At 39.6% G+C, this 23,640-nt stretch overlaps 2 protein-coding genes and 1 long non-coding RNA gene across 18 annotated transcripts in view; 2 read left to right on the forward strand and 1 right to left on the reverse strand.

The window, feature by feature from the left end:
- Window positions 1–5,932, reverse strand: part of SCEL (sciellin) — a 342,117-nt gene extending 336,185 nt beyond the window's left edge. Inside the window, exon 1 of the mRNA XM_053563449.1 lies at window positions 5,810–5,932. The gene's annotated coding sequence lies outside the window, so the exon portion shown is untranslated. The remainder of the gene's footprint in view (window positions 1–5,809) is intronic.
- A 178-nt stretch (window positions 5,933–6,110) lies between these two features.
- Window positions 6,111–23,640, forward strand: part of MYCBP2 (MYC binding protein 2) — a 309,994-nt gene continuing 292,464 nt past the window's right edge. For 15 of the 16 annotated variants that reach the window (XM_053563137.1, XM_053563138.1, XM_053563143.1 and 12 more), the window contains exon 1: window positions 6,111–6,667. In XM_053563137.1, coding sequence (XP_053419112.1) covers window positions 6,366–6,667 — 302 coding nt within the window. In that variant the 5' untranslated portion in view covers window positions 6,111–6,365. The remainder of the gene's footprint in view (window positions 6,668–23,640) is intronic. The other variant, XM_053563146.1, reaches the window with a different exon arrangement.
- On the forward strand, window positions 6,162–6,248 carry LOC128566351 (uncharacterized). Its single transcript, XR_008374559.1, has one exon. It is a non-coding gene; the product is annotated as an uncharacterized LOC128566351 (long non-coding RNA).

Below are 23,640 nucleotides of genomic sequence, written 5' to 3' on the forward strand. Positions count from 1 at the left end.
TGTCTCAAAAAATAAATAAATAAATAAATAAATAAAAGTAAAAATATTTATTACAACAGGAAGTCAAACTAGGCAGGGCTAAGATTTTGATATTAATTACAGATTAATTAATAGAAAACAGGAGCTATGGATAATTTATATTTTGGTGCCAAGAGCTGTACTATAGCCACTAGCCTTTTGAGAAGGAACTATAATATGTTTTAACATGCCAAAATGTAGCCAACAGTAAAAATTCCAAAACTCACTGAATTTATGTAAGCAAGGAAAGCATTTTGTAAACTAACAAATTATTTAAGAGCAGGTATTTTAGGAAAACAAGCATTGTTTCTGGACTCTATTTTTCTTGCCAATATGCATTAGATCTGTATTTGTGTGTAGGATCCTTTGTTAAGAAAAAACAAACTATAAAAACTAACTTCTAAATTCTAGTCTATATAACTAAAACTGCATAACTTTTTTGTAACTTCCTCTAGCACAAGACTGAGACACAATTTTAAAAAGGAACCATTAATTTAATGTAATATTAATAGTTACTGCCTGCCTGCTGTTGCACTATGCAAGTTCTTCATATATATTATTTAACTTATTCCTCAAATAATTTGATGAAATAGGTGCTATTATCACCCACCTTACTGATGAGAAAACATAGCCTCAGAGAAGTTAAATATCTTTTCTAAAGAGGCCATGCTTAGTACTAATCTAATCAGTTTAGAGCCATTTAGATACATCCAGACATCTGGATTTGCCAATAACCCTATTAAATAATTTCAAGAAAAGTTTGATATGATAAAATTGATTTTCTCTATAAGAATTTCAATGGTCCTTTAGTGTTTTAATTTAAACTATTTAATCTCAGTAATAAAGATCAATTTAATTTATAAACTATACTAAAGTTTTCAAGGTTGAAATGCTGTGGTTTTAAAATTTCTTTTTAAGACAGTTTTTATATAACTTTCTGTATCAGCTGGGGAAAGATGTGATTTTTGTTAAAAATATAAATTACTGAATTCACAAACTTAAAACATATACTAATTTTATTTTAGAATAATTTTTTTAAGAATGAAAATGTCAATATGTAACTTAGGTCTCTTAGAACCTAAACATTTTATTTGTGGGAAAACTTGGACATACAATTTACATCTTTTAAAACCAGTATGAATAAAAAGGAAAAAAATTAAACCCTTTTTTTCTGTTGTTTTTATAGACAGAGTCTCACTCTGTTACCCAGGGAGGAGGGCAGTGGCGCCATCATAGCAAACTGTAACCTCAAACTCCTGGGCTCAAGTGATGCTCCTGTCTCAGCCTCTAGAGAAGTTAGGACTATAGGCATGCACCACAATATCTCCATCTGTAGAGATGGAGTCTGGCTGTGTTGTCCAGGCTGGTCTTGAACTCCTGGGCTTAAGTGATCTTCCTAGCTCAGCTTCCCTGAATGCTGGCTGAAATTATAAGTGTGAGCTACCATGTCTGGCCCCCAAACATTAACTCTTAATAATTACAAATTGCTGACTATTCTAAGACCTTAAAAAATACAGAGGATGCCAAAAAAAATGTATGCACATTTTAAGAAAGGAAAAAACTATGAAAATGTGAATATAAGTCACATCTGAGCACCTCTTGTAAATGCAGAAGTCAAATGTGATCAGAGTATTAAACAATTTTCATACAGATTTTTCCTTTCTTAAAATGTGTATACCTTTGGGGGGCATCCTCTGTATAGCTGCTTAAAGGAAGAGGTCAAGATAGCTAGGGGATCAAATGTGTAATTTATGTTTAAACAAATTTCAATTGCCACGCCAAATTTTTCTCCTCAGTTTGGAGTATTAAATATATCGTACCAAATACATTTTATTTTAAAGTACAGTATCATATTGTAAACAATGCAGAATCCTGTTATCCTTGAAAGGCCAAGGTCATTTAAGAGTGAAGCATTTCTTTATTCTTCGAGCCTGAGTTGTTCATTTTTCAAATTGCTCTCAGCTACCAATTTTGTTTTTAAATGCTCCAGTACATTATTGTACAGATCAGGAAACAAACTCAGACTCCTGAACACAGCAATTTCGGCAGTTTTGATGTGCCCCATAATATACATGCTTCCTATGTTTGTAATCTTGTAGAGCAAAATTAACCTTTTAATGAAATTAACCAACACTAACGAGTTGGTCCTCTTACAAACTTTCTGGTTCCTGCAGCGTTAATGACTTCGTCAGCCCCCAGTGGCTTCCTTAAACAAAAATCTTTAAAGATACAGAAAAGGAAACAAATGTAAATGTGACGAGAGTTAAAAAAAAATTGTTGTTCAGGTTTGCAATGGTAAGTGGAAAAACGACAAAAATCTGTGATAAGGGTGAATGATGAAGGCTTGATCTTACTATAATGTGGTCTCAGATAAGAGATTCTTTTGAGAAAGGATCTAGAGTATCAACCACAAAGACTGAAAAATACTACGCCCATAATCAAATGGGCGACGGCAGGATTTGCCTTAGCCTCAGTGCTATTCTCCAAGGGAGAAAGTGTCCTGCACTCCGGTCTAGCCCATCCAGCATCTAGCCGGGCCAGGGCGGGCTCCACGCCCCCACTCCTCCCGCCCTCCCTCAGGTCACAACCGAACACACGCCCAGCCCAGCCCCAGCATAAAGCTAAGATGGCACCGCGGAAAGTAAAAGAGCTGCGCTCAGTGGGGCTGGAAAAATAAAAGCAAAGCCCTCTGCATTCTTTCATTCTGCTCAGTTCCTAGAATAACAAGAGGTCTCCCCAGTCCATCCCTCGACACGTGGGCTGCCCGAAGCATTCGGCAGTAGTGTCGCCAGAGTGGTGAGAGGCGACGCTTGCTTGGCATATTGCTAGAAACCCCATCTCCGATCTGCGGCGACGTTCAGGTGATTCTTGCCACTTGCCTTGGGACCACATTCTCCTTCACTTCCCCTATAGTGTAATTTAGGGTGACTCCAAACGTCCTTTTCTTCCTGGCTATTCCAAGGGAGCCATCCAAGGTGCCCAGCTGCCACGGCTGTAGCGGTGGCTGTTGCAGGGGCCCCGGAGCGCACTATGAAAAGGCAGGAAGACGGGGGATGGGAAACGCTGCCCTGGCTATCAATTTAGAGTACAACGACCGCTGCCGCTGCCGTGCAAGGAAACGCTGCCAACCGCAACAGAAACGCCACCCTCAAATACCTAAGTGAGCATGTGTGCGACTCTGCGCACGCCTGGTTGCATAGCTCAATGACATCGGGTTTCTTGGGAAATTATCCAGTTTCCGGGTTTTGTGTGTATCCGGGAGGCTCTGGAAGGGGCCTGTCAGAGACTGTAGGCTACTGTACTGGACTGTGCAATTAAGGAAGGTGTGAGAAGAATCCAGGGACCAGTGCAGCTGCGTGGCTCAGTGTCCACAAGAAACTCTAAATGGGCAACGACTATACATGCCACCACCTGAGCCTGCACTGTAAATGCCTCTTTGCAGGCACCATTGATTCAGTATCTATTTACTTCCTGCTTAGAGCTCTTAGAGGACTCTGTGCTAGGAGCTGGAAATGTCCCACCCCGTGGAAAAGTCTAGTGTATGACACACACTATGCAAAACACTCTAGACTTTGCACACTATTTTAAATTGTACATGAACTTTATGGACATCCTGTATTTCTGAAAAGCTATGTGCCAAGAATTGAGGGAGAAGCTTTAAAGCCTCACTCAATCTCATGTACTAGGTATTATTTTGAGCATTATTCAAAGGGAGAAACTTGCCCCAAAGTATTAAGTGGCAAGGCTGTCAGATTTTAGAGCAGTGGTTCTCAACTTTCCTAATGCTTTAACCCTTTAATACAGTTCCTCATGTTATGGTAACCTCCAACCATAAAATTATTCTCGTTGCTACTTCATAACTGTAATTTTGCTACTGTTATGAATTGTAATATAAATATCTGATATGCAGGATGGTCTTAGGTGGCCCCTGCGAAAGGGTCGTTTGATCCCCAAAGGGGTCATGACCCACAGGTTGAGAACTGCTGTTTTAGAGTCTTTTTGCTCCCTGCTGGGTCTTGCAACCATAATGCACCCTTGCAGGGTTTACCTATCAGGCCTTTAGGTCCCCTCTTAGAATTTAGCTGCTTCAAGCCATTGTCTTGGCTCTATAGGGTGGGGGGCTTCCTGTTCAACATCAAGGTTTGTAACTGTGCTGAAGCATTGAGATAGAAATTTAGCCTAGCAAATACCTATTGCAAAATTCTAGTCTAGGGACTAAGAATAAATAGAAATAAACAACAAACTCTGAAGGAACTTATAGAATAGTTGAGGAAATACGACAAAAGCAAAACTTGCTTACTAAGGCTAATTGCAGTACTAAAATACTATGATTCCACATCTGTCTTTGTTCCTGTTTTCATTGTCCCATTTCTAACTATCTTTTACCAAAAAATCTAAATGAGGCCTGGCGCAGTGCCTCATGCCTGTAATCCTAGCACTTATGGAGGCTGAGGCTGAGGTGGATTGCTTGATCTCAGGAGTTCGAGACCAGCCTGCACAAGACCAGCCTGCGGAAGATAGAGACCCCATCTCTAAAAATAGCTGGGTATTGTGGCAGTGCCTGTAGTCCCAGCTTACTCAGGAGGCTGAGGCAAGAGGATCACTTGAGCCCAGAAGTTTGAAGTTGCTGTGAGATATGATGACTCCATGGCATTCTACTCAGGGCAGCAAAGTGAGACTGTCTCAAAAAAGAAAAAAAAAAAAAAAAAAAAAAAGACTGTCCCTAAAACAATCTAGATGGCATCTGCGTGGTGCCTGTGGCTCCACGAGTAGAGCACCCACCCTATATACTGGGGGTGGTGGGTTCAAGCCTGGGCCTGGTCAAAACTGCAAAAAAAAAAAAAAAAAATCTGGATGACATCCAACTACCTCTTAAAGTTCCAGATAAAATGTACTGCTGTCAGCATCCTTCCACCCTAAAGGTAGAAATAAATTACTTCTCCACTCCTAGCTTGTTTGCTTCTTAAACCCTAAACAGGATTTTTCTTTTTTAAGAGCAGGCCATTCAAAGAAGAGGCACAGATAGAAGAACTGCTAAGTAGACAAAAGATAAAGTATGGGGAATCATAGGATTTAGAACTGATTTTTTTTAGGACTATGAATTAGACAAACTCTTCAAATTGAGAGTCAAATGGATACAACTTACCAGGAATTAGGATGCAGGGACACATTTATTTCTAGAGCATTTACTTAGACGGGGTCAGTAGAATTGCTTGGACCTGCAGACTTAGCCACCGTTACATTTTTATATATAACAATGATAAGGTCTGTGGTAGAGCTGACATTTTCACAATTATATCATATTCAAGAATTACCTTCAACAACGTATATCTGGACAGAAAAAGATAAACCATTTTAAGTGACCGCTGTCAAGAGATAAACGTGCACCTCTGGGGTGAGGAGTCAACAAAAGAATAATTTTTAAAATTTCTTTTACACTAAGATTTGGCTATGATGTAACTGTTGAGAACAAGAATTTGGGAATGACTCTGGCTTGTGAATATTTACCTATCTTCTGTTAATGCTACTTTCATAGAAAAAATGCACTAGATTATTACCTCTCCGTGTAAGTAAAAGCTATCTTAACGACGAAAAAATCCTAAGTAAGACCGCTAAAGGGACTTCCAATTCGGCTGGTCTTCTCTACCTTAAATCATGAATTAACCAGCACTATTCACAGTCAACTTCATGTTGGCAGCACAGATATGGAGGAAAGGTAACAGGAGTTCGAACCACACTTCCTCTGGAGATGGACACATTCCCTCTTTCTTTCAGGTCCGAGTTCTCTCACCTGGAGGGAACCTGAAGTGGAACGCCGACAGCAGCCTGCCCAGCACTTTCCTTACTCTTCCTCAAGCTTCCAGTAAAAGCCGGAGGAGTGGATTGCCTTCAGATTCTACACAACCTAACAGCCCCACACCCAAAGCCCAGACCAGGTTGAGGGAGTGGTAGCAGAGGGAGTGGGGGTGCGAGTAAGGGCGGGCTGGCGTTACTGAGCATGCGTGAGGAGTGGCGCATGCTCGGTGAGGCCGGCAGCTTCCCATTGCGGGTAGCTCTGGAGGTGGCAGCGGTGGTGGTGGCGGCGGCGGCAGCGGCAGCGGCGGCAACGCCTCCTGCTCACACTCCCGGGGTGGCGGGGTTAGATGAGCGGCCCCAGTAGCGGCGAGGGCGGTGCGGGGGGGAAGGGGAGGAGACGAAGGAGGAGGAGGAGGAGATCGCTGTCTTTGTAGTCTCCCAGCCGTGGGAGCCGGAGGCCGCCGGCGGAGCCGTCGTCGTTGGAAAAGGGCTGTGTGTGCGCGCGCGTGTCTGCCCGCCCGGCCCGCGGGGACGAGGCGGCGGCGGCGAGGATGATGATGTGCGCAGCGACTGCTTCCCTCGCCGCCGCCTCCTCGGGCCCCGGCGGGGACGGATTCTTCCCAGCCGCCACCTTCTCTTCCTCCCCGGCGCCGGGGGCGCTGTTCATGCCGGTTCCCGAGGGCTCCTTGGCTGCTGCCGGGCTGGGGCTGGGGCTGCCCGCCGTGGACTCCCGGGGTCACTACCAGCTGCTGCTGTCAGGCCGGGCCCTGGCCGACCGCTACCGGAGGATTTACACAGCTGCGCTCAGTGACAGAGACCAGGGAGGCAGCAGCGCTGGACACCCAGCCTCCAGGTGCGTTTCCAGGGTGCCCTTCCTCGCGCCTCATACCGTGTGTGCAGCGCTGTTCGTGTGTGTGTATGATGTTTCTGTGTTGGTACGTAGGTATTTACTGAGCTTTCAGTCAGCACCTGATGCTGACCGGTGGAAATGCTTATTGAAATAGGAGGGTGCGGTGGCTGCAGTTTCTGCTATAAGTGTGTGTGGTCAATGTCGCGGGTTAGTGGGGATGGTGGGGGAGTGTGTGATGCTAGAAAAGGGGATTGTGCTGGTCGGTTATAACACGTGTGTGTAATGTTGAGGAAGGAGTAGGCATGGGTAGAGGGAGAGAGGGTGAAGAGAATTTACAAGAGTGGTGAGGGAAGTGGTGTTTCCAGTGTCGTTACCGCAGTGTTATTTGCACGTCCCACCTCTGCCATGACGTCCCTACCCTTTCCACATCTCTTAAAAGAAATGTACCTTTCGCTAATGGGAGCAATGGAGTGGGTTAAGGATAGTATCATATTTATAGGATGAATTTTAGATAATCAGACTGGGGGATGGGTAGGCATGTGGTTTGATTTTAAGAGATTTATGAATAAGTGATGTATGTGGAGATTTATACTGTATAGGCGTGAATGGTATCTGGCAGATTTTTTTATAGCTGTACTCTGATAACGGCCTTTTCGTCTTCTAGAAATGAGGTTGCAGCTGCTCTTGTGTTCTGATGTCCTACCAGCCATTTCTATTTCATCTGCTTTTCTGTTTCTTCTAATAGTTACAGGCTTTAGAGAAGAGGAGATTTTAAAGAGAAAAAGGAGAAAGCTACAGAACTTCAAAATATGACAGCTGGTATAGTGTTCAACTGCTACCATCCAGAAAATTTGAGCAGCTCCTAGATCTCTTCCAGTTAGGCTGCATCTTCAGCTTCCTGGATGGAGATGTTAGATTACTTTCATTTTCTTTTTCTTAAAATGTGGGGGCCTTTTTTACTAAGGGCATTCCTATTGTTTTCATTTTCATGCCTTTACATGCCAGGTACCCTGAAGGATGGTGTCTTGACTTGTTTCACCAGCTTTGACAGTGGTAATTGGGAGTTGGCTACATTTTTTTCCCCACAGCTTCTTGCAGTACATGGGGAAAGTATAGTAGGATTTTATCAAATAACTTAAAGAGTTTACTGAATTTATTGAAAATGCAGTTTATTAGGCAATAACCAGATATCTTTTTCTCTCCCTATGGAAGGGTTTAGGACTAGGCTGTAAGTCAGGTATTTGTAGTTTATCAGTGTGGATTGTATCTTATCCATTGGAGAATGTTGAAAAGATGGAGATTTGGTCACACTTTTTCTGTACATACCAGTCTTCTCATGTCTGGGATTGTTTACATGATTGAGCACATAAGTACTTTTATCATATGGATGTAAATGTGTGTAATTAACCTTTGCTGTCTGACCTGAAGGCCAGACACAAGTCTGTTTCTTGCTAAAGTTTTTGAAAAATAGCACACCACCACATTAGACAGTTCGCTTTTGTAATTAGGCATAATTTTGATCTGTGAGGCACTCACATTTTAAGAATCTAAACTATGCAATTGTATGTGCACTGTTAGAACCCCTCTCAAAGATTTTGTATTTATTTTGTGTGTTATTTCTAGACTTATGCAATAATTTGTGACTGGTATATTCCTGTTTTGACTTACTTCAACTATACTTGTGTAATAATACAATTTCTATGTATGTAGATCTGTATTAGCAATTTTAGACAAATGAGATAGGTTAATCACATACATAAAATCTGCTAATGATTTTTAGTTTTTGGTCTATTTTTGTACCAATTGTCAATGAAAAGTAATGAAGAATTTTCTCAGATATTTCCAGAAATACTCATGGAAACTGGCCTTATGTTGTATGATTTTTCTTGCTAATGCTTGTTCACAACATTGTTTATTTTATTGTGAAGAATAGCTTGCAACTACTCTTTATTGAGGATTTGATTAAGAATTCAGTCTCATCTGTTATTAAAGATAATGGAGGTAGTAGAGCTTGGATTTAGGCTCTGAATGAATGATATAATTATTTGGATGGGGTACTGTTGAGTTGGAAGAGATCATTCAGAGCCAGAGAATGGAGCAAGAATAGAGATGAAGCTCCAGTGAGCATCTAGTTTAAGGTGTGACAGAAGACAGTGAAGGAAAAAAGAGAATCAGAAAATTATAAAGAGAACCATGGGATAGTAGGTTCTCTGGCCCTAGGAAAGTGGATTGAAAATTCTCAAAAGCATTAAGTGCCGAAGAAAATGAGAAAAGTTTTCAGGTCACTAGTAACTTTGGGGAAGTGCTCAGAGTACAGGGATGTGGTGAGGAGTGAATGGAGTGTGTTGGGGTCACTTAGAGGGGATTCAGGGTTGAGAGAAGGATTTTCAAGTGTAGGTGGGTGGGTGAGATGTTCAAATATGGGAGGGTAAATGGAGAGGGAGCAAGTAAAGAAGTAAGAGAGGGGATAATTGATAAGGAGAGGTCGAGGGAGATTTCAGGGACAGATTTAATTAAGGTAAGTGGAAAGGTTAGCCTTTAAAAAAAGTTAGGGAAGGAGGGAGAGGGGTGAGGCCTTTGTGTGTGCCACACCTGGGGGCAAGACATGATTGCAAGAGGGACTTTACCTAACAAATGCAATCAGTGTAACCTGGCTTATGGTACCCTCAATGAATCCCCAACAATTAAAAAAAAAAAAGTTAGGGGCTGGTCTTTCTTTAACATAGAAGGTGGGGGGAGGTAAGTATTGGTAAATAAAAAGACTAGGAGTTTATTGAGGGTAGGAACCATAGCCTGCGTATTCATTTTGGTTATCCCAGTGCCTAACATTGTTTTTGACATTCATTCTATAAACTTCAAGTACTTATTGTGTGCCAGGCACTGTTGTAAGTGCTGAAGGTGTAGCAGTGAGCAAGCTGGGCAAGGTCTCTACTGTCTTGGAACATCTACTCTGATGGGAGAAACAGACAACTAGTGATAAGTAACTATGAAGGAAATAAAACTGATTTCATGTGATGGAGCAATTTTTAGTGGGGCTATTTTAGGTAATGTGGTGAGGAAGGAGCTCTTTGGGAGTTGGCATTTAAGTTGAATTTTAATGATGAAGAAGCAGATCTAAAGGAAGAATGTTTTAGGAGATTATAAAGGAACAAGCTTGTTGTGTTCAGGAAATAAAAACATGGCAAGCGAGTTATCAGTGTTCAATGAATTAATTACTATGGGTTGGGCTTTAGGTGCAGGGTTGAGAAACTAAGGGATTAAAGCCCAATGGAGTCAGTGACTTTAATGGCATTCTAACAAAGTGCTTAAGAGCTTGGATGGGGAAGCTAGACTGGTTTTGAATCCTGGTTTTGTCATTTGCTAGTTGTGTAACCTTGGGTATATTATATAACTTATATGCCTCAATTTTCTTATTGTAGAATGGGATAATAATTATGTGGAGTGTTTTGTAGAGTAAATGAATCTTTCTGTGTGCTTGGCACATTAAGTGCTGTAAGAATTAGGTTTTTTTCTTTTTTTTGTTCTGAGAGTAAGCGGCTGGGTACTTGAAGAGAAGGCAGTAATCATGCCTTACTCTGATTTATGGTCTCAGTGACAGTATAGAATGTGGAAGTAACTCTTTCATTTATTCAGTAACTGAATAAATGTGTTTTTGGATGAATGAGGCTAATCAAAATTAGAACATTGTCTTGGGGGAAAGGGTTGGGCAGAAAATGAATAAAGGAACATTTGATCAGTTCTGAATGTGAATGGTTTTATAGCCAGGCACTTGGGAAGCACCATGGCACAGTGGCTAAATGTTGGAGCTATAGAAGCAGAGTGGCTTAGTTCAAGTACTCTTCTATCTGTTTCTGTGTTAAATTGGGTAAGTTAGATTTTGTCTTTTTCTCACAACCACATAGTTTTCTAAAAGACATTATGCTTGCACATGATAAGTGCCCATTAAATGTAAGCTGTTGTTATTATTATTAAAGTTGCATTTTAAATTACCAGGAGCATAGTGTTATAAGCTTTTCTGTTCAAAAGAGACATGGAGAAAACTTCTAGTTGAGTTAAAGTGTGACTGGAGGGCAAAGAAAAAATTTGAAGATGATAATGTTTGATCATGTTATAAAAAGGAAAGTTGTGCCAGGAGGGAACTGATAGGGAAATAAAGAGGAGTCAAGGTATCTGGGTCTTGAAGTGGTGGAAGAACAGAGTTAGTGAAAACAATATAGGAGATTGAGACAAAAATTAGGGCTTGCTTATCTTCTCTAAACTAAACTCACTTAGTTTCTATAGCTGCTTTATCTCATTCTTACTAGAAATGGTATTTGAGTCCATCTGTCAGGTGCATTGGATTTTGGTTAAATAGTCAAATCAACAAATGTTTAGGGATTATTACTTGGCACTAACCATTGATCAGATTTATAAGACACATATCCTAGACTTGAGTTTATTATCTTTCTGGCGGTGTAAGATAAAAAGGCGGAGACATATAGAAGTGTTAAGATAAAATGAAATGGTGAAGAAAGCACTACCTATTATGTCAAAGACATGGCATTCTGGGCCAACTCAAAATTTGCATGAGCAGAAGAGAGAAAGATCGGTTTGTAAGTAATAGTAAGACTTCTGTTAGAGCTGAAATGCAGGTTTCCTGAGGGAGAGAATTCATTCATTCTGAAAGTGAAGGTTTGGGGCAGAAGGGGGGACATCTTGGAGAGCAGGGTACAAAGTAGATTTTGTTCATTAGACACTGACCAACCCTGACAGCTTTGAGCAACGAAGAGCCATTACTTGTAAGTGTATGTTATTAAGTAATACAGGATTGAATCCATATATATAAATATTTATATATACACTCATGGATAGCTAGATATATACATACATATACACATATATCTGTATTTGTAGATAGGTAGTAATTTTCTTCTATATGTAGCTGTTGATATGTTAATCTGTAATATAGCTGTTGTATTTGTGGGATCCTATTATAATGTATAAACACATCTTAAGGCAAAAATTGCTCTGCTGGTATACTGATAGGTAGAAGTGTGAAATGAATTCATTTCCCAACCTCAAGAGAAGAGAAAAATGTTAATTTAAAAATACTTTTTCTCTAAAAATATTTGTTTAAAAAATAAACAGAATAGTTTCATTCCCCCCCACACACACAAATCAGGTTAAACGTTCAGGTTTTTAGAGTAGAGAGTAGGCTAATTGAGGTTTAATTTATATACGGTAAAATTTACTCTCTTTAAAGGTTCATTTTAAGACTCTTGGAACTGACAGCACAATCAAGTATAGAACATTTCCATCACTTCAAAAAGTTTCTTTAGGACCTTCTACCCCTAGCACTTGGCCACTACAAATCCATTTTCTGTCTTAATATTTTACCTTTTATAGAATGTCATATAAATCTAGCTTCTTAAGGGTAGGGCCCCTAGATATTTTATCCCTCTGTTTTTTATCCCTGTATTTTCTGTAAGTGGAAGTTAGGCCTCTGGCTTCATTAGGTGTTCGTTAGACATTTTTTAGCAGGAAATATTTTGTGTATAGTGCTGAACACTGTGTATTGCATCCCATCCAGAAGTTGTCAGATTGTGTCACTATTAATGATGCTAAGGCTGATTACTTGGGTAAGATGGTACCTACTAGATCTCTCTCTGTAAATGTGTGCTTCTTCCATTTGTAATGAGCAAGTAACTTCAGCTCAATGTGAACATCTTTCACGTAATGGTTTTAGCATACTTTGGTAATCCTCATCTGAGTCAATAATTTTATTAGGGATTTCAAAATGATTTTTAAAAATAATCCTATTACTTCTGTATTAGCTGGTGTTCTTCTGTACAAAGAGTTTTCCCCTATTGACTGATGATGAACTATAGTCCTTTCTAAGAAAGCAAGGTAAATGCTTAATTCTCTCTCCTTATTAACCAAATTGTTACAATAGTCCATGCTGGTGTTGTGGTTAGCTACCCAGATTTCCCCTGTTAGGTACATGTTTCCCTAGCTGTTGGGAATATTACTAGGTAAAACAGATTGCAGCTAAGTCCCTCTCCAGATATTGCCCTGTGCCAACACAGCTGCTTCCCTAAAAGTCATGCCTCTTCTTCAGGACAGTATACCTCTAATATCTGTTCACTGTAGAAGTACAAATGCCTCTTTCTGGCTCCGAGGCAAGACAGCTTTGATGGTCTGTCCTAACACTAGAGCTCTCACCATACTACTGAGGCCTTCCTGTGATTGTGTTGCAATTCAGCTCCATCCTTGTCTCAGGCCTATGTCCTTCACTCTCCTACAGTGGTTGGTTTGGAGGGTGCGCCACAAGAAGCTGCTATGTGCAAATCTGCATTTCAAAGTCTGTTGCCTTGGAACCATATAACCCAAGACACTTGGTGTAAGGAGTGGTCTGAGGAAATAGACTTTTTTTTTTTATTGGTTTTAGACAGAGTCTCACTTTTTAGTCTTTGGTAGAGTGCCATGGCATTGTAGCTCACAACAATCTCAAACTCTTGGGCTCAAGTTATCTTCTTGCCTCTGTTTTTCATTTTTAGTGGAAACGGGGTCTCACTCTTGCTCAGGCTGGTCTCGAAAGCCTGAGCTGAAGGGATCTGCTCACCTTGGCTTCCCAGAGTGCTAGGATTATAAGCGTGAGCCATCATGGCTGGCCAGGAAATAGACTTTAAAATGAGATTTTGGAGCTGATCCATTGGCTAGCTGGATAGCAATGAGAACCCCATCCTGATGGTTGGTGGGGTACTGATAGTAATAACCCTTGGCATGCCCTGCAGCTGTGTAACTGTTAGAACTTTTGCTGGTGGTGAATTGCAATACTGTATTTGTGGAAGGGTACACTATCTTAGGCTTTTGAGAGATTCAGGGAAGTTAATTATAAGGGGAATAATCATATGGCTCTTGGTAGCATTGATAGATGGGAGAAAGTTGATGTAAGGATGAAGATAATTGGGGGCAAACTGTAAATGGAAGTTTCTATAGCAGCGTGTAAAGGAATGCATCTGTGGTAAGAGGAAAGAGGCTGAGGATTAGGCCCAAGACTCAGTTTTAAGGGTAGCAGAGCTCCAGAGGGTAGCAGAACTCCACCGTGGGTTGAGAATTCAACCCACTGAAGTCCTACTATGCTGGAGTCGGTACTCTCTGGTTGGGAAGTAATCCTGACCATTAGGATGGGACATCTGAGTTGATGGACTTGAAACCCCACATTCTTCTTAACTCTCTGTGTCTGCAGAAGCAGCCTACTTCTGCTGGCTATAGAGGGTGCCTGTGTGAGGACTATGCAGAAGACCATACTGCCCTTTCTGCCCCTCCTACTTCCTCTCCCCTACTGGCTATCACCAAACTGGTAATTAGGGTTAAGCCACAGCAAAACCTACTGGGAGATGCTGGATCTGCTAAGAGATGAAGGGAACACACACACACACACACACACAAACGTGTTCCCAAACTGTGCACTGAGGCACCACAAAGCACCACAGCAGGCACACATAGTTCAAAATTTCAAAGGAAAGCTGGGTGCAGTGGCTCACACCTATAGTGTTAGTACTCTGGGAAGCTGAGGTGGGTGGATCACCTGATCTCAGGAGTTCAAGATGACCCTGAGCAAGAGCGAGAGACCTCATCTCAAAAAATAGCCCGACATTGTGGCAGGTACCTGTAGTCCCAGCAACTGGGGAGGCTGAGGCAAGTGGATTACTCGAAGCCAGGAGTTTGAGGTTGCTGTGAGTTGTGATGCCATGGCACTCTACCCAGGGTGACAGTGAGATTATCTCAAAAAAAAAAAAAAAAAATCAAAGGAAGCACCCTAATGTCTGTCACAAACGACTAGCTTGAAGTAGTTCAAGGTTTTTTCAGGCGATGATACTGTGTTCCTTTTGTAAAGTTGGATTTTTGGTATTTGTGATACAAATCAAGCACTGCACAGAATTGTTATGGAAGAGGAAAGGAGGTTGAGATGTTCAATCTGATTTCAGTTTTCCGAAGTTGTTTAGTACCTAGCAGGTACACATGTCCTAGTGTCATGTATAATTGTGGTTATTTAGGAATGAAACAAAAAATACTTTTCTTCCAGTTTATGTGCATTAGTTTTCAAATGTCTACCAAGTTTTTAGTGACTTTATGAATTCTTACTACTTATTTGGATCTAACTACTTAATAACCCCTATTGATAGGTATTTCTTTTGACCTATGAATGCATGGAAGAATTACTGATGGTGGCTCTTCCTGGGCCCAATACAGGGCTTCTGAGCCTTGGTACTGATCTGGCAACAGCTGCTACTGAATGTCCAGCTGACAGCAGCAGAGTCCAGTCATCCTTTAAGGAGACCAACCAGAACTTATATCTTGGAAAGGACCGTGATTCATTTTGACTAATTTGACACATATTCCGGGTGTGAATTCGTCTTTCCAGTAGGGGTTCAGCCAGTACCACTACTTGAAGGCTTATAGAATGTTTGATTTTTCAGTAAAAGGATCATTTCAGACTGAGGGACCAATTTAATAGCAAAAGAGGGTCTATGGGATCCATTTGTCCCATTATTCACCACACCTTCCGGAAGCTGCTGACCTGATAGAGCAGACAAATAGTCTTTTGATGGCACAGCTTGGGATGATATTCTGGAGCTTGGTGATGATACCCTGCAAGGATGGAATCCCCATCCTTCAGTGATACCAATAGGAAGAAGATGTATAGGAAAATTTCCACTAAACTTCACTCTCAGTGATCCACCTCGGGAATTTATGCTTTCCGTCATCTCTGTAGCTCTGGGTTCTCAGAAGGGAAGTGTTTACAACATAACACTTTGCAAGAATGCTGTTATTTTTTAAGCTCCAGCTGCCACTGAGACTGGGGACTTCTTTTCTCGTTGAATAGAGATTACTGTTTGAACAGAGATAATGTCTCTGTTCATCTGGAGAAGGTAGGGCTGCTGTTATGTACAATGAAGTGTGGAGGAGGTTTGGCATAGGTGATCCGCTGCGTGTTTCTTGGTACTTCCTCACCCAATGTTGATTGTAAACGGATATGAGAAAGACCTAATGACCATCCATGAAGTCAGCCACCTGGCCCAGCAGAAGTGCTAGCCAAAGATGAAGGGAATCTCGAATGGCTAGTAGAGAAGCGGTTCTGAATGTCAATTTTGGCCTTGAAACTGTCTGTAGTGAGTGGTGGTATAGTTTGAACCACTTTCCTTTTGCTAGAAATTTTCTCTAGAATTCTGGAGGATCATTTTCTAGAACTTACTTGAGGCAAGTGAATCCTACTACTGTAATAGGCAGACTCCAGTGAATGCTGTGGTGTGGAACCCAAATCCCCTGTTCAGAACTGAGGTGCTTATTCCCCTGCAGCTTCTGGGAATATTGATTGGCTAGAGACTTCTGCCTAGTTTTCTGGGCATTGCTTTTGGTGATATATAATTCTTGGGGGCAGCATATGTGAACTGGTTGATGGGGGCATTTTATGGTTTTCAGTGCTACTGTAATTATTTCTTTCCCTATTTTTAAGTTGTTTGATATTACTATGTACCAATACAGTTGCTTTTATATATTAACTTTATATATCTGTGACCTTGCTAAGCTGATTTATAAATTTTATAGTTTTGAAGATTCTCTGGGATTTTTTTTTTTTTTTTGAGACAGAGTCTCACTATGGTAGAGTGCCTTGGCATCACAGCTTACAGCAACCTCAAACTCTGGGGCTTAAGCGATTCTCTTGCCTCAGCCTCCCAAATAGCTGGGACTACAGGCGCCTGCCACAACGTCCAGCTGTTTTTCTGTTGCAGTTGTCATTGTTGCTTAGCTGGCCTGGGCTGGGTTTGAACCTGCCAGCCTCAGTGTATGTGGCTGGTGCTGTAACCACTGTGCTATGGGTGCCAAGCCAGGATTTTCTTTATAAATAATCATATTATCCATCTTTATGATCTGGCCTCCTCACCTTTTTGTCAGGTTCTAGTATTATAATTATCCTCATCTCATACAATGAGTTAAGTAGTAATCCCACCTTTTAAAAATTTAAAAATTTTAAAAAATTTTGCATAAGATTGATATTATTTCTTCTTGAATATTTGATAGAATTCACCAGTGGCATTATCTGGTGCTGGAATTTTCTTTTGGAGAAGCTTTTGACAAATTGAATTTCTTTGATAGATATAGGGATATTGAGATTTTCTGGTATTTCTCATGTCAATTTTGATGACTTGTATTTTTATGGAGAATTTTGTCCATTTCATCTAAATCTTTTGGCTTGAATCTGTTCATGGCATTCTTTCATTATCTTTGAAGGTTTGTGGGATCTGTGATAATAATTCTCCACCCAAACCCCCTGTTAAGATGATTTTTTTATATCAATTTTAAGTTCATAGCAAAATAGAGGGAAGGTACAAACATTACCCTTTGCCTCATATATGCATTGCCTCTCCCAGAATCTGTGCCCCCCAGCACAGGGGTACATTTGTTTTTAGTGATGAACCTACATTGGCACATCATAATCACCCAAAGTCCATAGTTTACATTAGGGTTCACTGTTGGTGTTGTATACTCTGTAGGTTTGGACAAATGTATAATGTCATGTATCCATCGTTATAGTATCATACAGAGTATTTCTAAATACTAAAAGTCATCTGTTCTCCAGAATGTCAGATGGTTGAAATTATATAGTATGTGGCCTTTTCAGATTGATTTCTTTCATTTAGTAATATGCTTTTGGTTCATTTTTATCTTTTTGTGGTTTAATAGTCTGTTTTCTTTTTAGCGCTGAAAAATATTCTATTGTTTGGATGTATCACAGTTTATTCATCTACTGAAGGACAGCTCCGTTGCTTCTAAGTTTTGGTATTTATGAATAAAGCTGCTGTAAACATCTGAGCACTGATTTTTGTGTGGACATAAGTCGTTTCTCTGTCTCTTTTTTTTTTCTCTTTGGAAAACTGGCAAATAATACCGTGTGTTTCTAACATGGACAACATGATATTTTGGAATATACATGCATTGTGAAATGGCTAAATCTAGTGGGCATTAATTTTCATTTCTTTAGTAAGTACCAAGAAGTGTGACTGCTGGATAATATAGTCAGAGTGTGTTTAGTTTTGTAGGAAACCACCAAACTGTCTTTCAAAGTGGCTTTACCATTTTGATTTCCACCAATAGTGAATGAGAGTTCCTGTTGCTCTGCATCCTTGTCAGCATTTGGTGTTGTCAGTGCTCTGGATTTTGGCCATTCTGAGAGTTGTGTAGTGATGCCTGTTGATTTAATTTGTATTTTCCTGATGACATGTGATGTAGAACATTTTTTCATATGCTAATTTGCCATCTGTGTATCTTTGGTGAGATGTCTGTTAAGGTCTTTGGCTCATTTTTAATTGGGTTGTTTGTTTTTTTTTCTAGTTGAGTTTTAAGAGTTCTTGTTACATTTTGGATAACTGATCTTTGTTAGATGTTTTTTGCAAATATTTTCTCCCAATCTCTGCCTTGACTTTTCATTCTTTTAGCATTGTATTTTATAGAATGGAAGTTTGTAACTTTAATGAAGTTCAGCTTATTAATTATTTTTTTCATGGATCATGCCTTGGTGTTTTATCTAAAGGGTCATTGCTCTCCAGGTGGTGACTCACACCCGTAATCCCAGCACTTTGGGTGGATGAGGTGCAAGGATCACTCGAGGCTCAGAGTTTCAGACCTGGGCAACATAGCAAGACCCTGTCTCTACAAAAGAAAATAAAAATATTTTTAAAAATTAGCTGGGTGTAGTGGTGTGTACCTCTAGTCTTTACTACTTAGAAGGCCAAGGCCAGAGGGTCATTGTTTATAGTGAACTTTGATGGCACCACTGTGCACTAGCCTGGGTGACAGAATGAGACCCGGTCTTTAAAATAAAATAAAAAAAAAAAGTCACTGCCATACCTAAAGTCATCTAGGTTTTCTCCTATATTACTTTCTAGGACTTTCATAGTTCTGTGTTTTATATATAGAGCCTGATTTCCATTTTGAGGTTTTTTTTTTTGTGAAAACTGTAGGGTTTGTGTCTAAATTCATTTCTTTGCATGTTTATGTCCAGTTGTTCCAGCACCTTTGATTGAAAAGACTATTTTTGCTCCATTATATTGCTTTTGCTCTTTTGTCAAGTATCAGTTGACTATACAAAGGGCACCAAAATTGTAATATATAACATATGCCAATAATAGTTATTTTTTATATTGTATCTTGTGTCTCTTATAATTGGAAAAGTCAAATGTGACTTGAGTATTACAATTTTAATACCATTTTTTCCTTTCTTAAAATGGGTGTACATTTATTTTTTGCCACCCTTTATATTTATGCGGGTCTGTTTCTGGGTGCTCTGTTCCTTTTATCTCTTTGTTTCTTTCACCAATACCAAAGGGCTGATTACTATAGCTCTGTAGTAAGTCTTGAAGTCAGGTAGTATCAGTCTTCCAACTTTGTTCTTCTCTTTCAGTCTTTTCTTGACTATTCTGAGTTTTTCTCCTCTTCAAAGAAACTTTAGGATTAGTTTGTCAAAATCCATAAAATAACTTACTGAGATTCTTACTAGGATTGCATTGAATCTGTAAATCAAGTTGGGAAATACTGACATCTTGACAGTATTGAGTCTTCCTGTCCATGACCATGGAATGTTTTTCCATTTGTTTAGCTCTTCTTTGATTTTGTTCAGCAGAGTTTTGTAGTTTACCACACACAGATCTTGTACCTATTTTGCTATTTTTTTTTTTAACTGTTTTTCATTTTTGGAGGTGGTAATGTGTTTTTTTATTTTCAAATTCCACTTGTTCATTGCTGGTATACAGGAAAACAGTTGAGTTTTGTGTATTAACCATGTATCATGCAACCTTGCTACAATTATCTCTTATTAGTTTCAGGAATTTTTTAATCCATTCTTTTGAATTTTCTACATAGATGATTATGTTATTTCCAAAGACAGATAATTTCTTCCTTCCCAATTTGTATGTTTTGTTTTTCTTGTTTTATTTCATTAGCGCAGACTTCCGGATGACATTAGTACGGAGCAGTGAGAAGGGACATTTCCTTGATCCTGATCTTAGTGAGGAAGCTTCTAGTTTTTATCATTAAGGATGATGTTAGCTGTAGGTTTTTTATAGATATTCTTTTTTTTTTTTTTTTTTTGGTAGAGACAGAGTCTCACTTTATGGCCCTTGGTAGAGTGCCGTGGCCTCACACAGCTCACAGCAACCTCCAACTCCTGGGGCTTAAGCGATCCTCTTGCCTAAGCCTCCCGGGTAGCTGGGACTACAGGCGCCCGCCACAATGCCCGGCTATTTTTTGGTTGCAGTTTGGCCGGGGCCAGGCTTGAACCCGCCACCCTCGGTATATGGGGCCGGCGCCCCACCGACTGAGCCACAGGCGCCGCCTTTTATAGATATTCTTTATCAAGTTGAGGCGGTTCCCCTTGGCTTCTAGTTTATTGAGACTTGTTATCATGCATGGGTGTTGGATTTTGTCAAATGCTTTTTCTGCATCTATTGATACGGTCATATGATTTTTGTTTTTAGCTTGTGGATGTCACAGATTACATTACTTGATTTTTATATGTTGAACCAGGCTTTCATACCTTGGATAAATTACACTTGGTTGTGGTATATAATTTTTTTATTCATTGTTGGATTTGATTTGCTGAAATTTGTTGAGGATTTGTGTGTGTGTGTGTGTGTGTGTGCGCACATGCACGTGTACCAATGTTCATGAGAGATACTGTTTTATCTTAATAGTTTTCTTGTTTTTTTTTTTGTAGAGACAGAGTCTCACATACCACCCTCAGGTAGAGTGCCGTGGCGTCACACAGCTCACAGCAACCTCTAACTCTTGGCTCTTGGGCTTACGCGATTCTCTTGCCTCAGCCTCCCGAGCAGCTGGGACTACAGGCGCCTGCCACAACGCCCGGCTATTTTTTTGTTGCAATTTGGCCGGGGCTGGGTTTGAACCCGCCACCCTCGGCATATGGGGCCGGCGCCCTACTCACTGAGCCACAGGCGCCGCCCTAGTTTTCTTGTTTTGTAATGTTTTTGGTTTGTTATTAGGGTAATGCTGGCCTTGTAGAATGAGAAGGTATTCCCTCTGTTTCTATCTCATGAAAAGGATTGTAGAGAATTGATATAATTATTTCCTTAAGTGGTTCATAGATTTCAGTAGTGATTTCTCTGGCCTTTCTGTTTTGGGAAGTTATTAATTATTGATTTAATTTTTTAAATATGTATAGGCCTATCTGATTATCTTGTTATCTTGTTGTGTGAGTTTGGCACTTTCAAGGAATTGGTCTGTTTCATCTAGGTTATCCACTTTGTAGGCATAGAGTTGTTCATAGTATTTCTTTACTATCTATTTAATATCCACTGGGTCTGTAGTGGTATCTTCTCTTTAATTTCTAATGATCTCTTTTTTATTCCTCTTCATATTGGAGGGTTTTTTCCCCTTGTTAATTCTAGCTTGCAATTTGACAATTTTGTTCAGAAATTCAAAGAATCAACTTTCAGGTCTAGTAAGTTTTCTTATTTTTGATATGTTTTCTATTTTATTGATTTTTCTCTCATTTTAATTTACTTCTTTCTACTCACTTTCCTCTTTGTTCTGGTTTCTTATGGTGGAATCATAGTCATTGATTTAGATTTTTCTTTTCTTCTAATGTAAGAAAAGAAATCTATGAATTTTCACTTAAGTACTGCTTTAGTTACCTGCCACAAATTTTGATTGCTGTGTATTTGTCATTTAATTCAAAACAGTTTCCTATTTACTTTGTGATTTTATCTTTGACCCATGCATTGTTTAGAGTTACTTCATTAGCTTTCAGATGTTTGGTTTTTTTCTTATATATTCATCATCATTATTACATTATAATGTACAGTTTTCATGATTTTGGTCTTTTAACATTTATTGAGATATATTTTATTGCTTAGTATATGTCTGCCATGTGCACTTGAAAAGAATGTGTTCTGTCATTTTTTAGGTGTAGAATTCTAAAAATGTCTATTAGTTAACAGTTGGATGGTAGTGTTAGTTGGATGTTTTGTGTGTGCATTCATTTTTTGTCTAGTTCTATCAGTTACTAATAGAGGGGTTTTAAGAATATTTCACTCTAAGTATGGCTATAGCTTTGACACTTTAATTTTTATCTGTTTTTGCTTCCTATACTCTGAGGATCTTCTATTAGGTACATATACCTTTATAATTGTTAAAAATTTCTTGTGCTTTATTTCATTCTTATTCTTTCATGGTGATGCCTCTCCTTATCTCCAGTAAAACTCTGTGATGAATGTATTTGTCTGATATTAAAATGGTCTCTTAAGATTTCTTATCCTTACATGTTAAATATTTTCCCATCCTTTTTTGTTTTTTTGAGATAGGGTCTTGCTCTATTGCCCCGGCTGCCAGGCTGGAGTACTCGGGCTAACAGTATAGCTAACTGCAACCTCAAACTCTTGGGCTCAAGTGATCATCCTACCTTAGCCTGGGACTATAGGTACTTGCCACCATGCCCACCTAGATTTTTTCTATTTGTGGTAGAGATTGGGTCTGCACTGTGTGGTTCAGGCTGGTCTTGAACTCCTGGACTCAAGCAGTTTTCTTACCTTGGCCTCCCAAAGTGCTAGGATTACAGGTATGAACCACCACGTCTGATTCCTACCCATTTAATTTTGACCCATCTATATTTTTGTATTTATAGTTTCTCTCCTATAGGCAGTTGTTATAGAATCTTACTCCTTTAAAAAAAATTCATTCTGCAATCTTTGCCTTTTCATTGGAAGGTTTAGAGCATTCGTGTTTTCTTCTCTGGTTATGTCAGTCTTGTGATTTCAAAAATCCATTTGACTTCTTGTTCTATGTTTTATAGGTAAAACCATGTCCCTTAAGCTCTAGTTTGTGTTTTGAAAAGTCTACTGCTAGTTTTCTCTCTATTCATTATGCTCAGATATGGCTTCTCATTTCATTCATTTTTTCATATCATTTGATGTATTCAAAGGCTCCTCACACGTGGCTAGAAAGTTTGAAGATTTTCACTTTCCTGTAGGCTATTTAAAAAGAAGTCTGAGATGGGATCTTGACGTTGGCATTAAGAGATTATAATGAGCTCATTCCCACCTCCTTTTTCCAGAAGGTGGGAGAAGGCACATTTTCCAGTGGGAAAGTGAGGTTAGTTGGAGAAGGGAGTAGAGTATTTAGAAATTAGTATTTAAAGGAAAAGAAGGAAAGTGGTGGCTTTAGGAAAGAGACAAAGAATTCACTGTAGCAGATGTTCTTAGTGTCATAGTCATAGCTTTTGGCATTTATCTCCTTAAAGTCTATGAAAACATTTGTGACTTTCTGCCCAAAAAGAAACATGCTTGATCTGTGTGCCAGCCAATCCAGAAGTGCCAGAGAGTTAATGTCTTCAAAAAAGTTTTCAACTAATGATGGATGGGGAGTTGGTAGATGGATTATCTTTTTCTTAGCTGCAATTGGAATAACTCTGAGCCATGTTCTATACCATCTCTGGAGTTCTCCACTAGGATCAAGCTCTAGTTGCCCATTAGGGTAACTGGCTTCATGATGCACCCATTCTTAACTTCCTTCCCTTCCCATTTCACTTCCGATTTTTACTAATACTGTTTTTCCTGGATTTCCTTTTAAAACAACTACTGCACTTGAATTCTTGAGTCTGGGTCTGTTTCTGGGAAAACCCAAACCAAGATAGATATTCTACTTTAGCATGGGAATAATAATAATAATAATAATGATAATGATGATAATAAATAAATAAAATTTGTTTAGCATTTACTAAATACCAGGAAATTCTAGTAAGTGTGTCATCATCTAGTGGGAGAGCTGCAATTCATCCTGTTTCACGATGACAGAACTGAGGCACAGAGAGGCTAAGTAACTTTCCCAAGATCACAGAGTTCGTAATCAGCAGAGTCTGCATTTGAACCCAAGTCATTTGTCTCTAAATTTTGTACTCTAACCCTGTGGGCTGAAAGAGA

This window comes from Nycticebus coucang, chromosome 15 (genome assembly GCF_027406575.1).
Source record: "Nycticebus coucang isolate mNycCou1 chromosome 15, mNycCou1.pri, whole genome shotgun sequence".
NCBI lineage: Eukaryota > Metazoa > Chordata > Mammalia > Primates > Lorisidae > Nycticebus > Nycticebus coucang.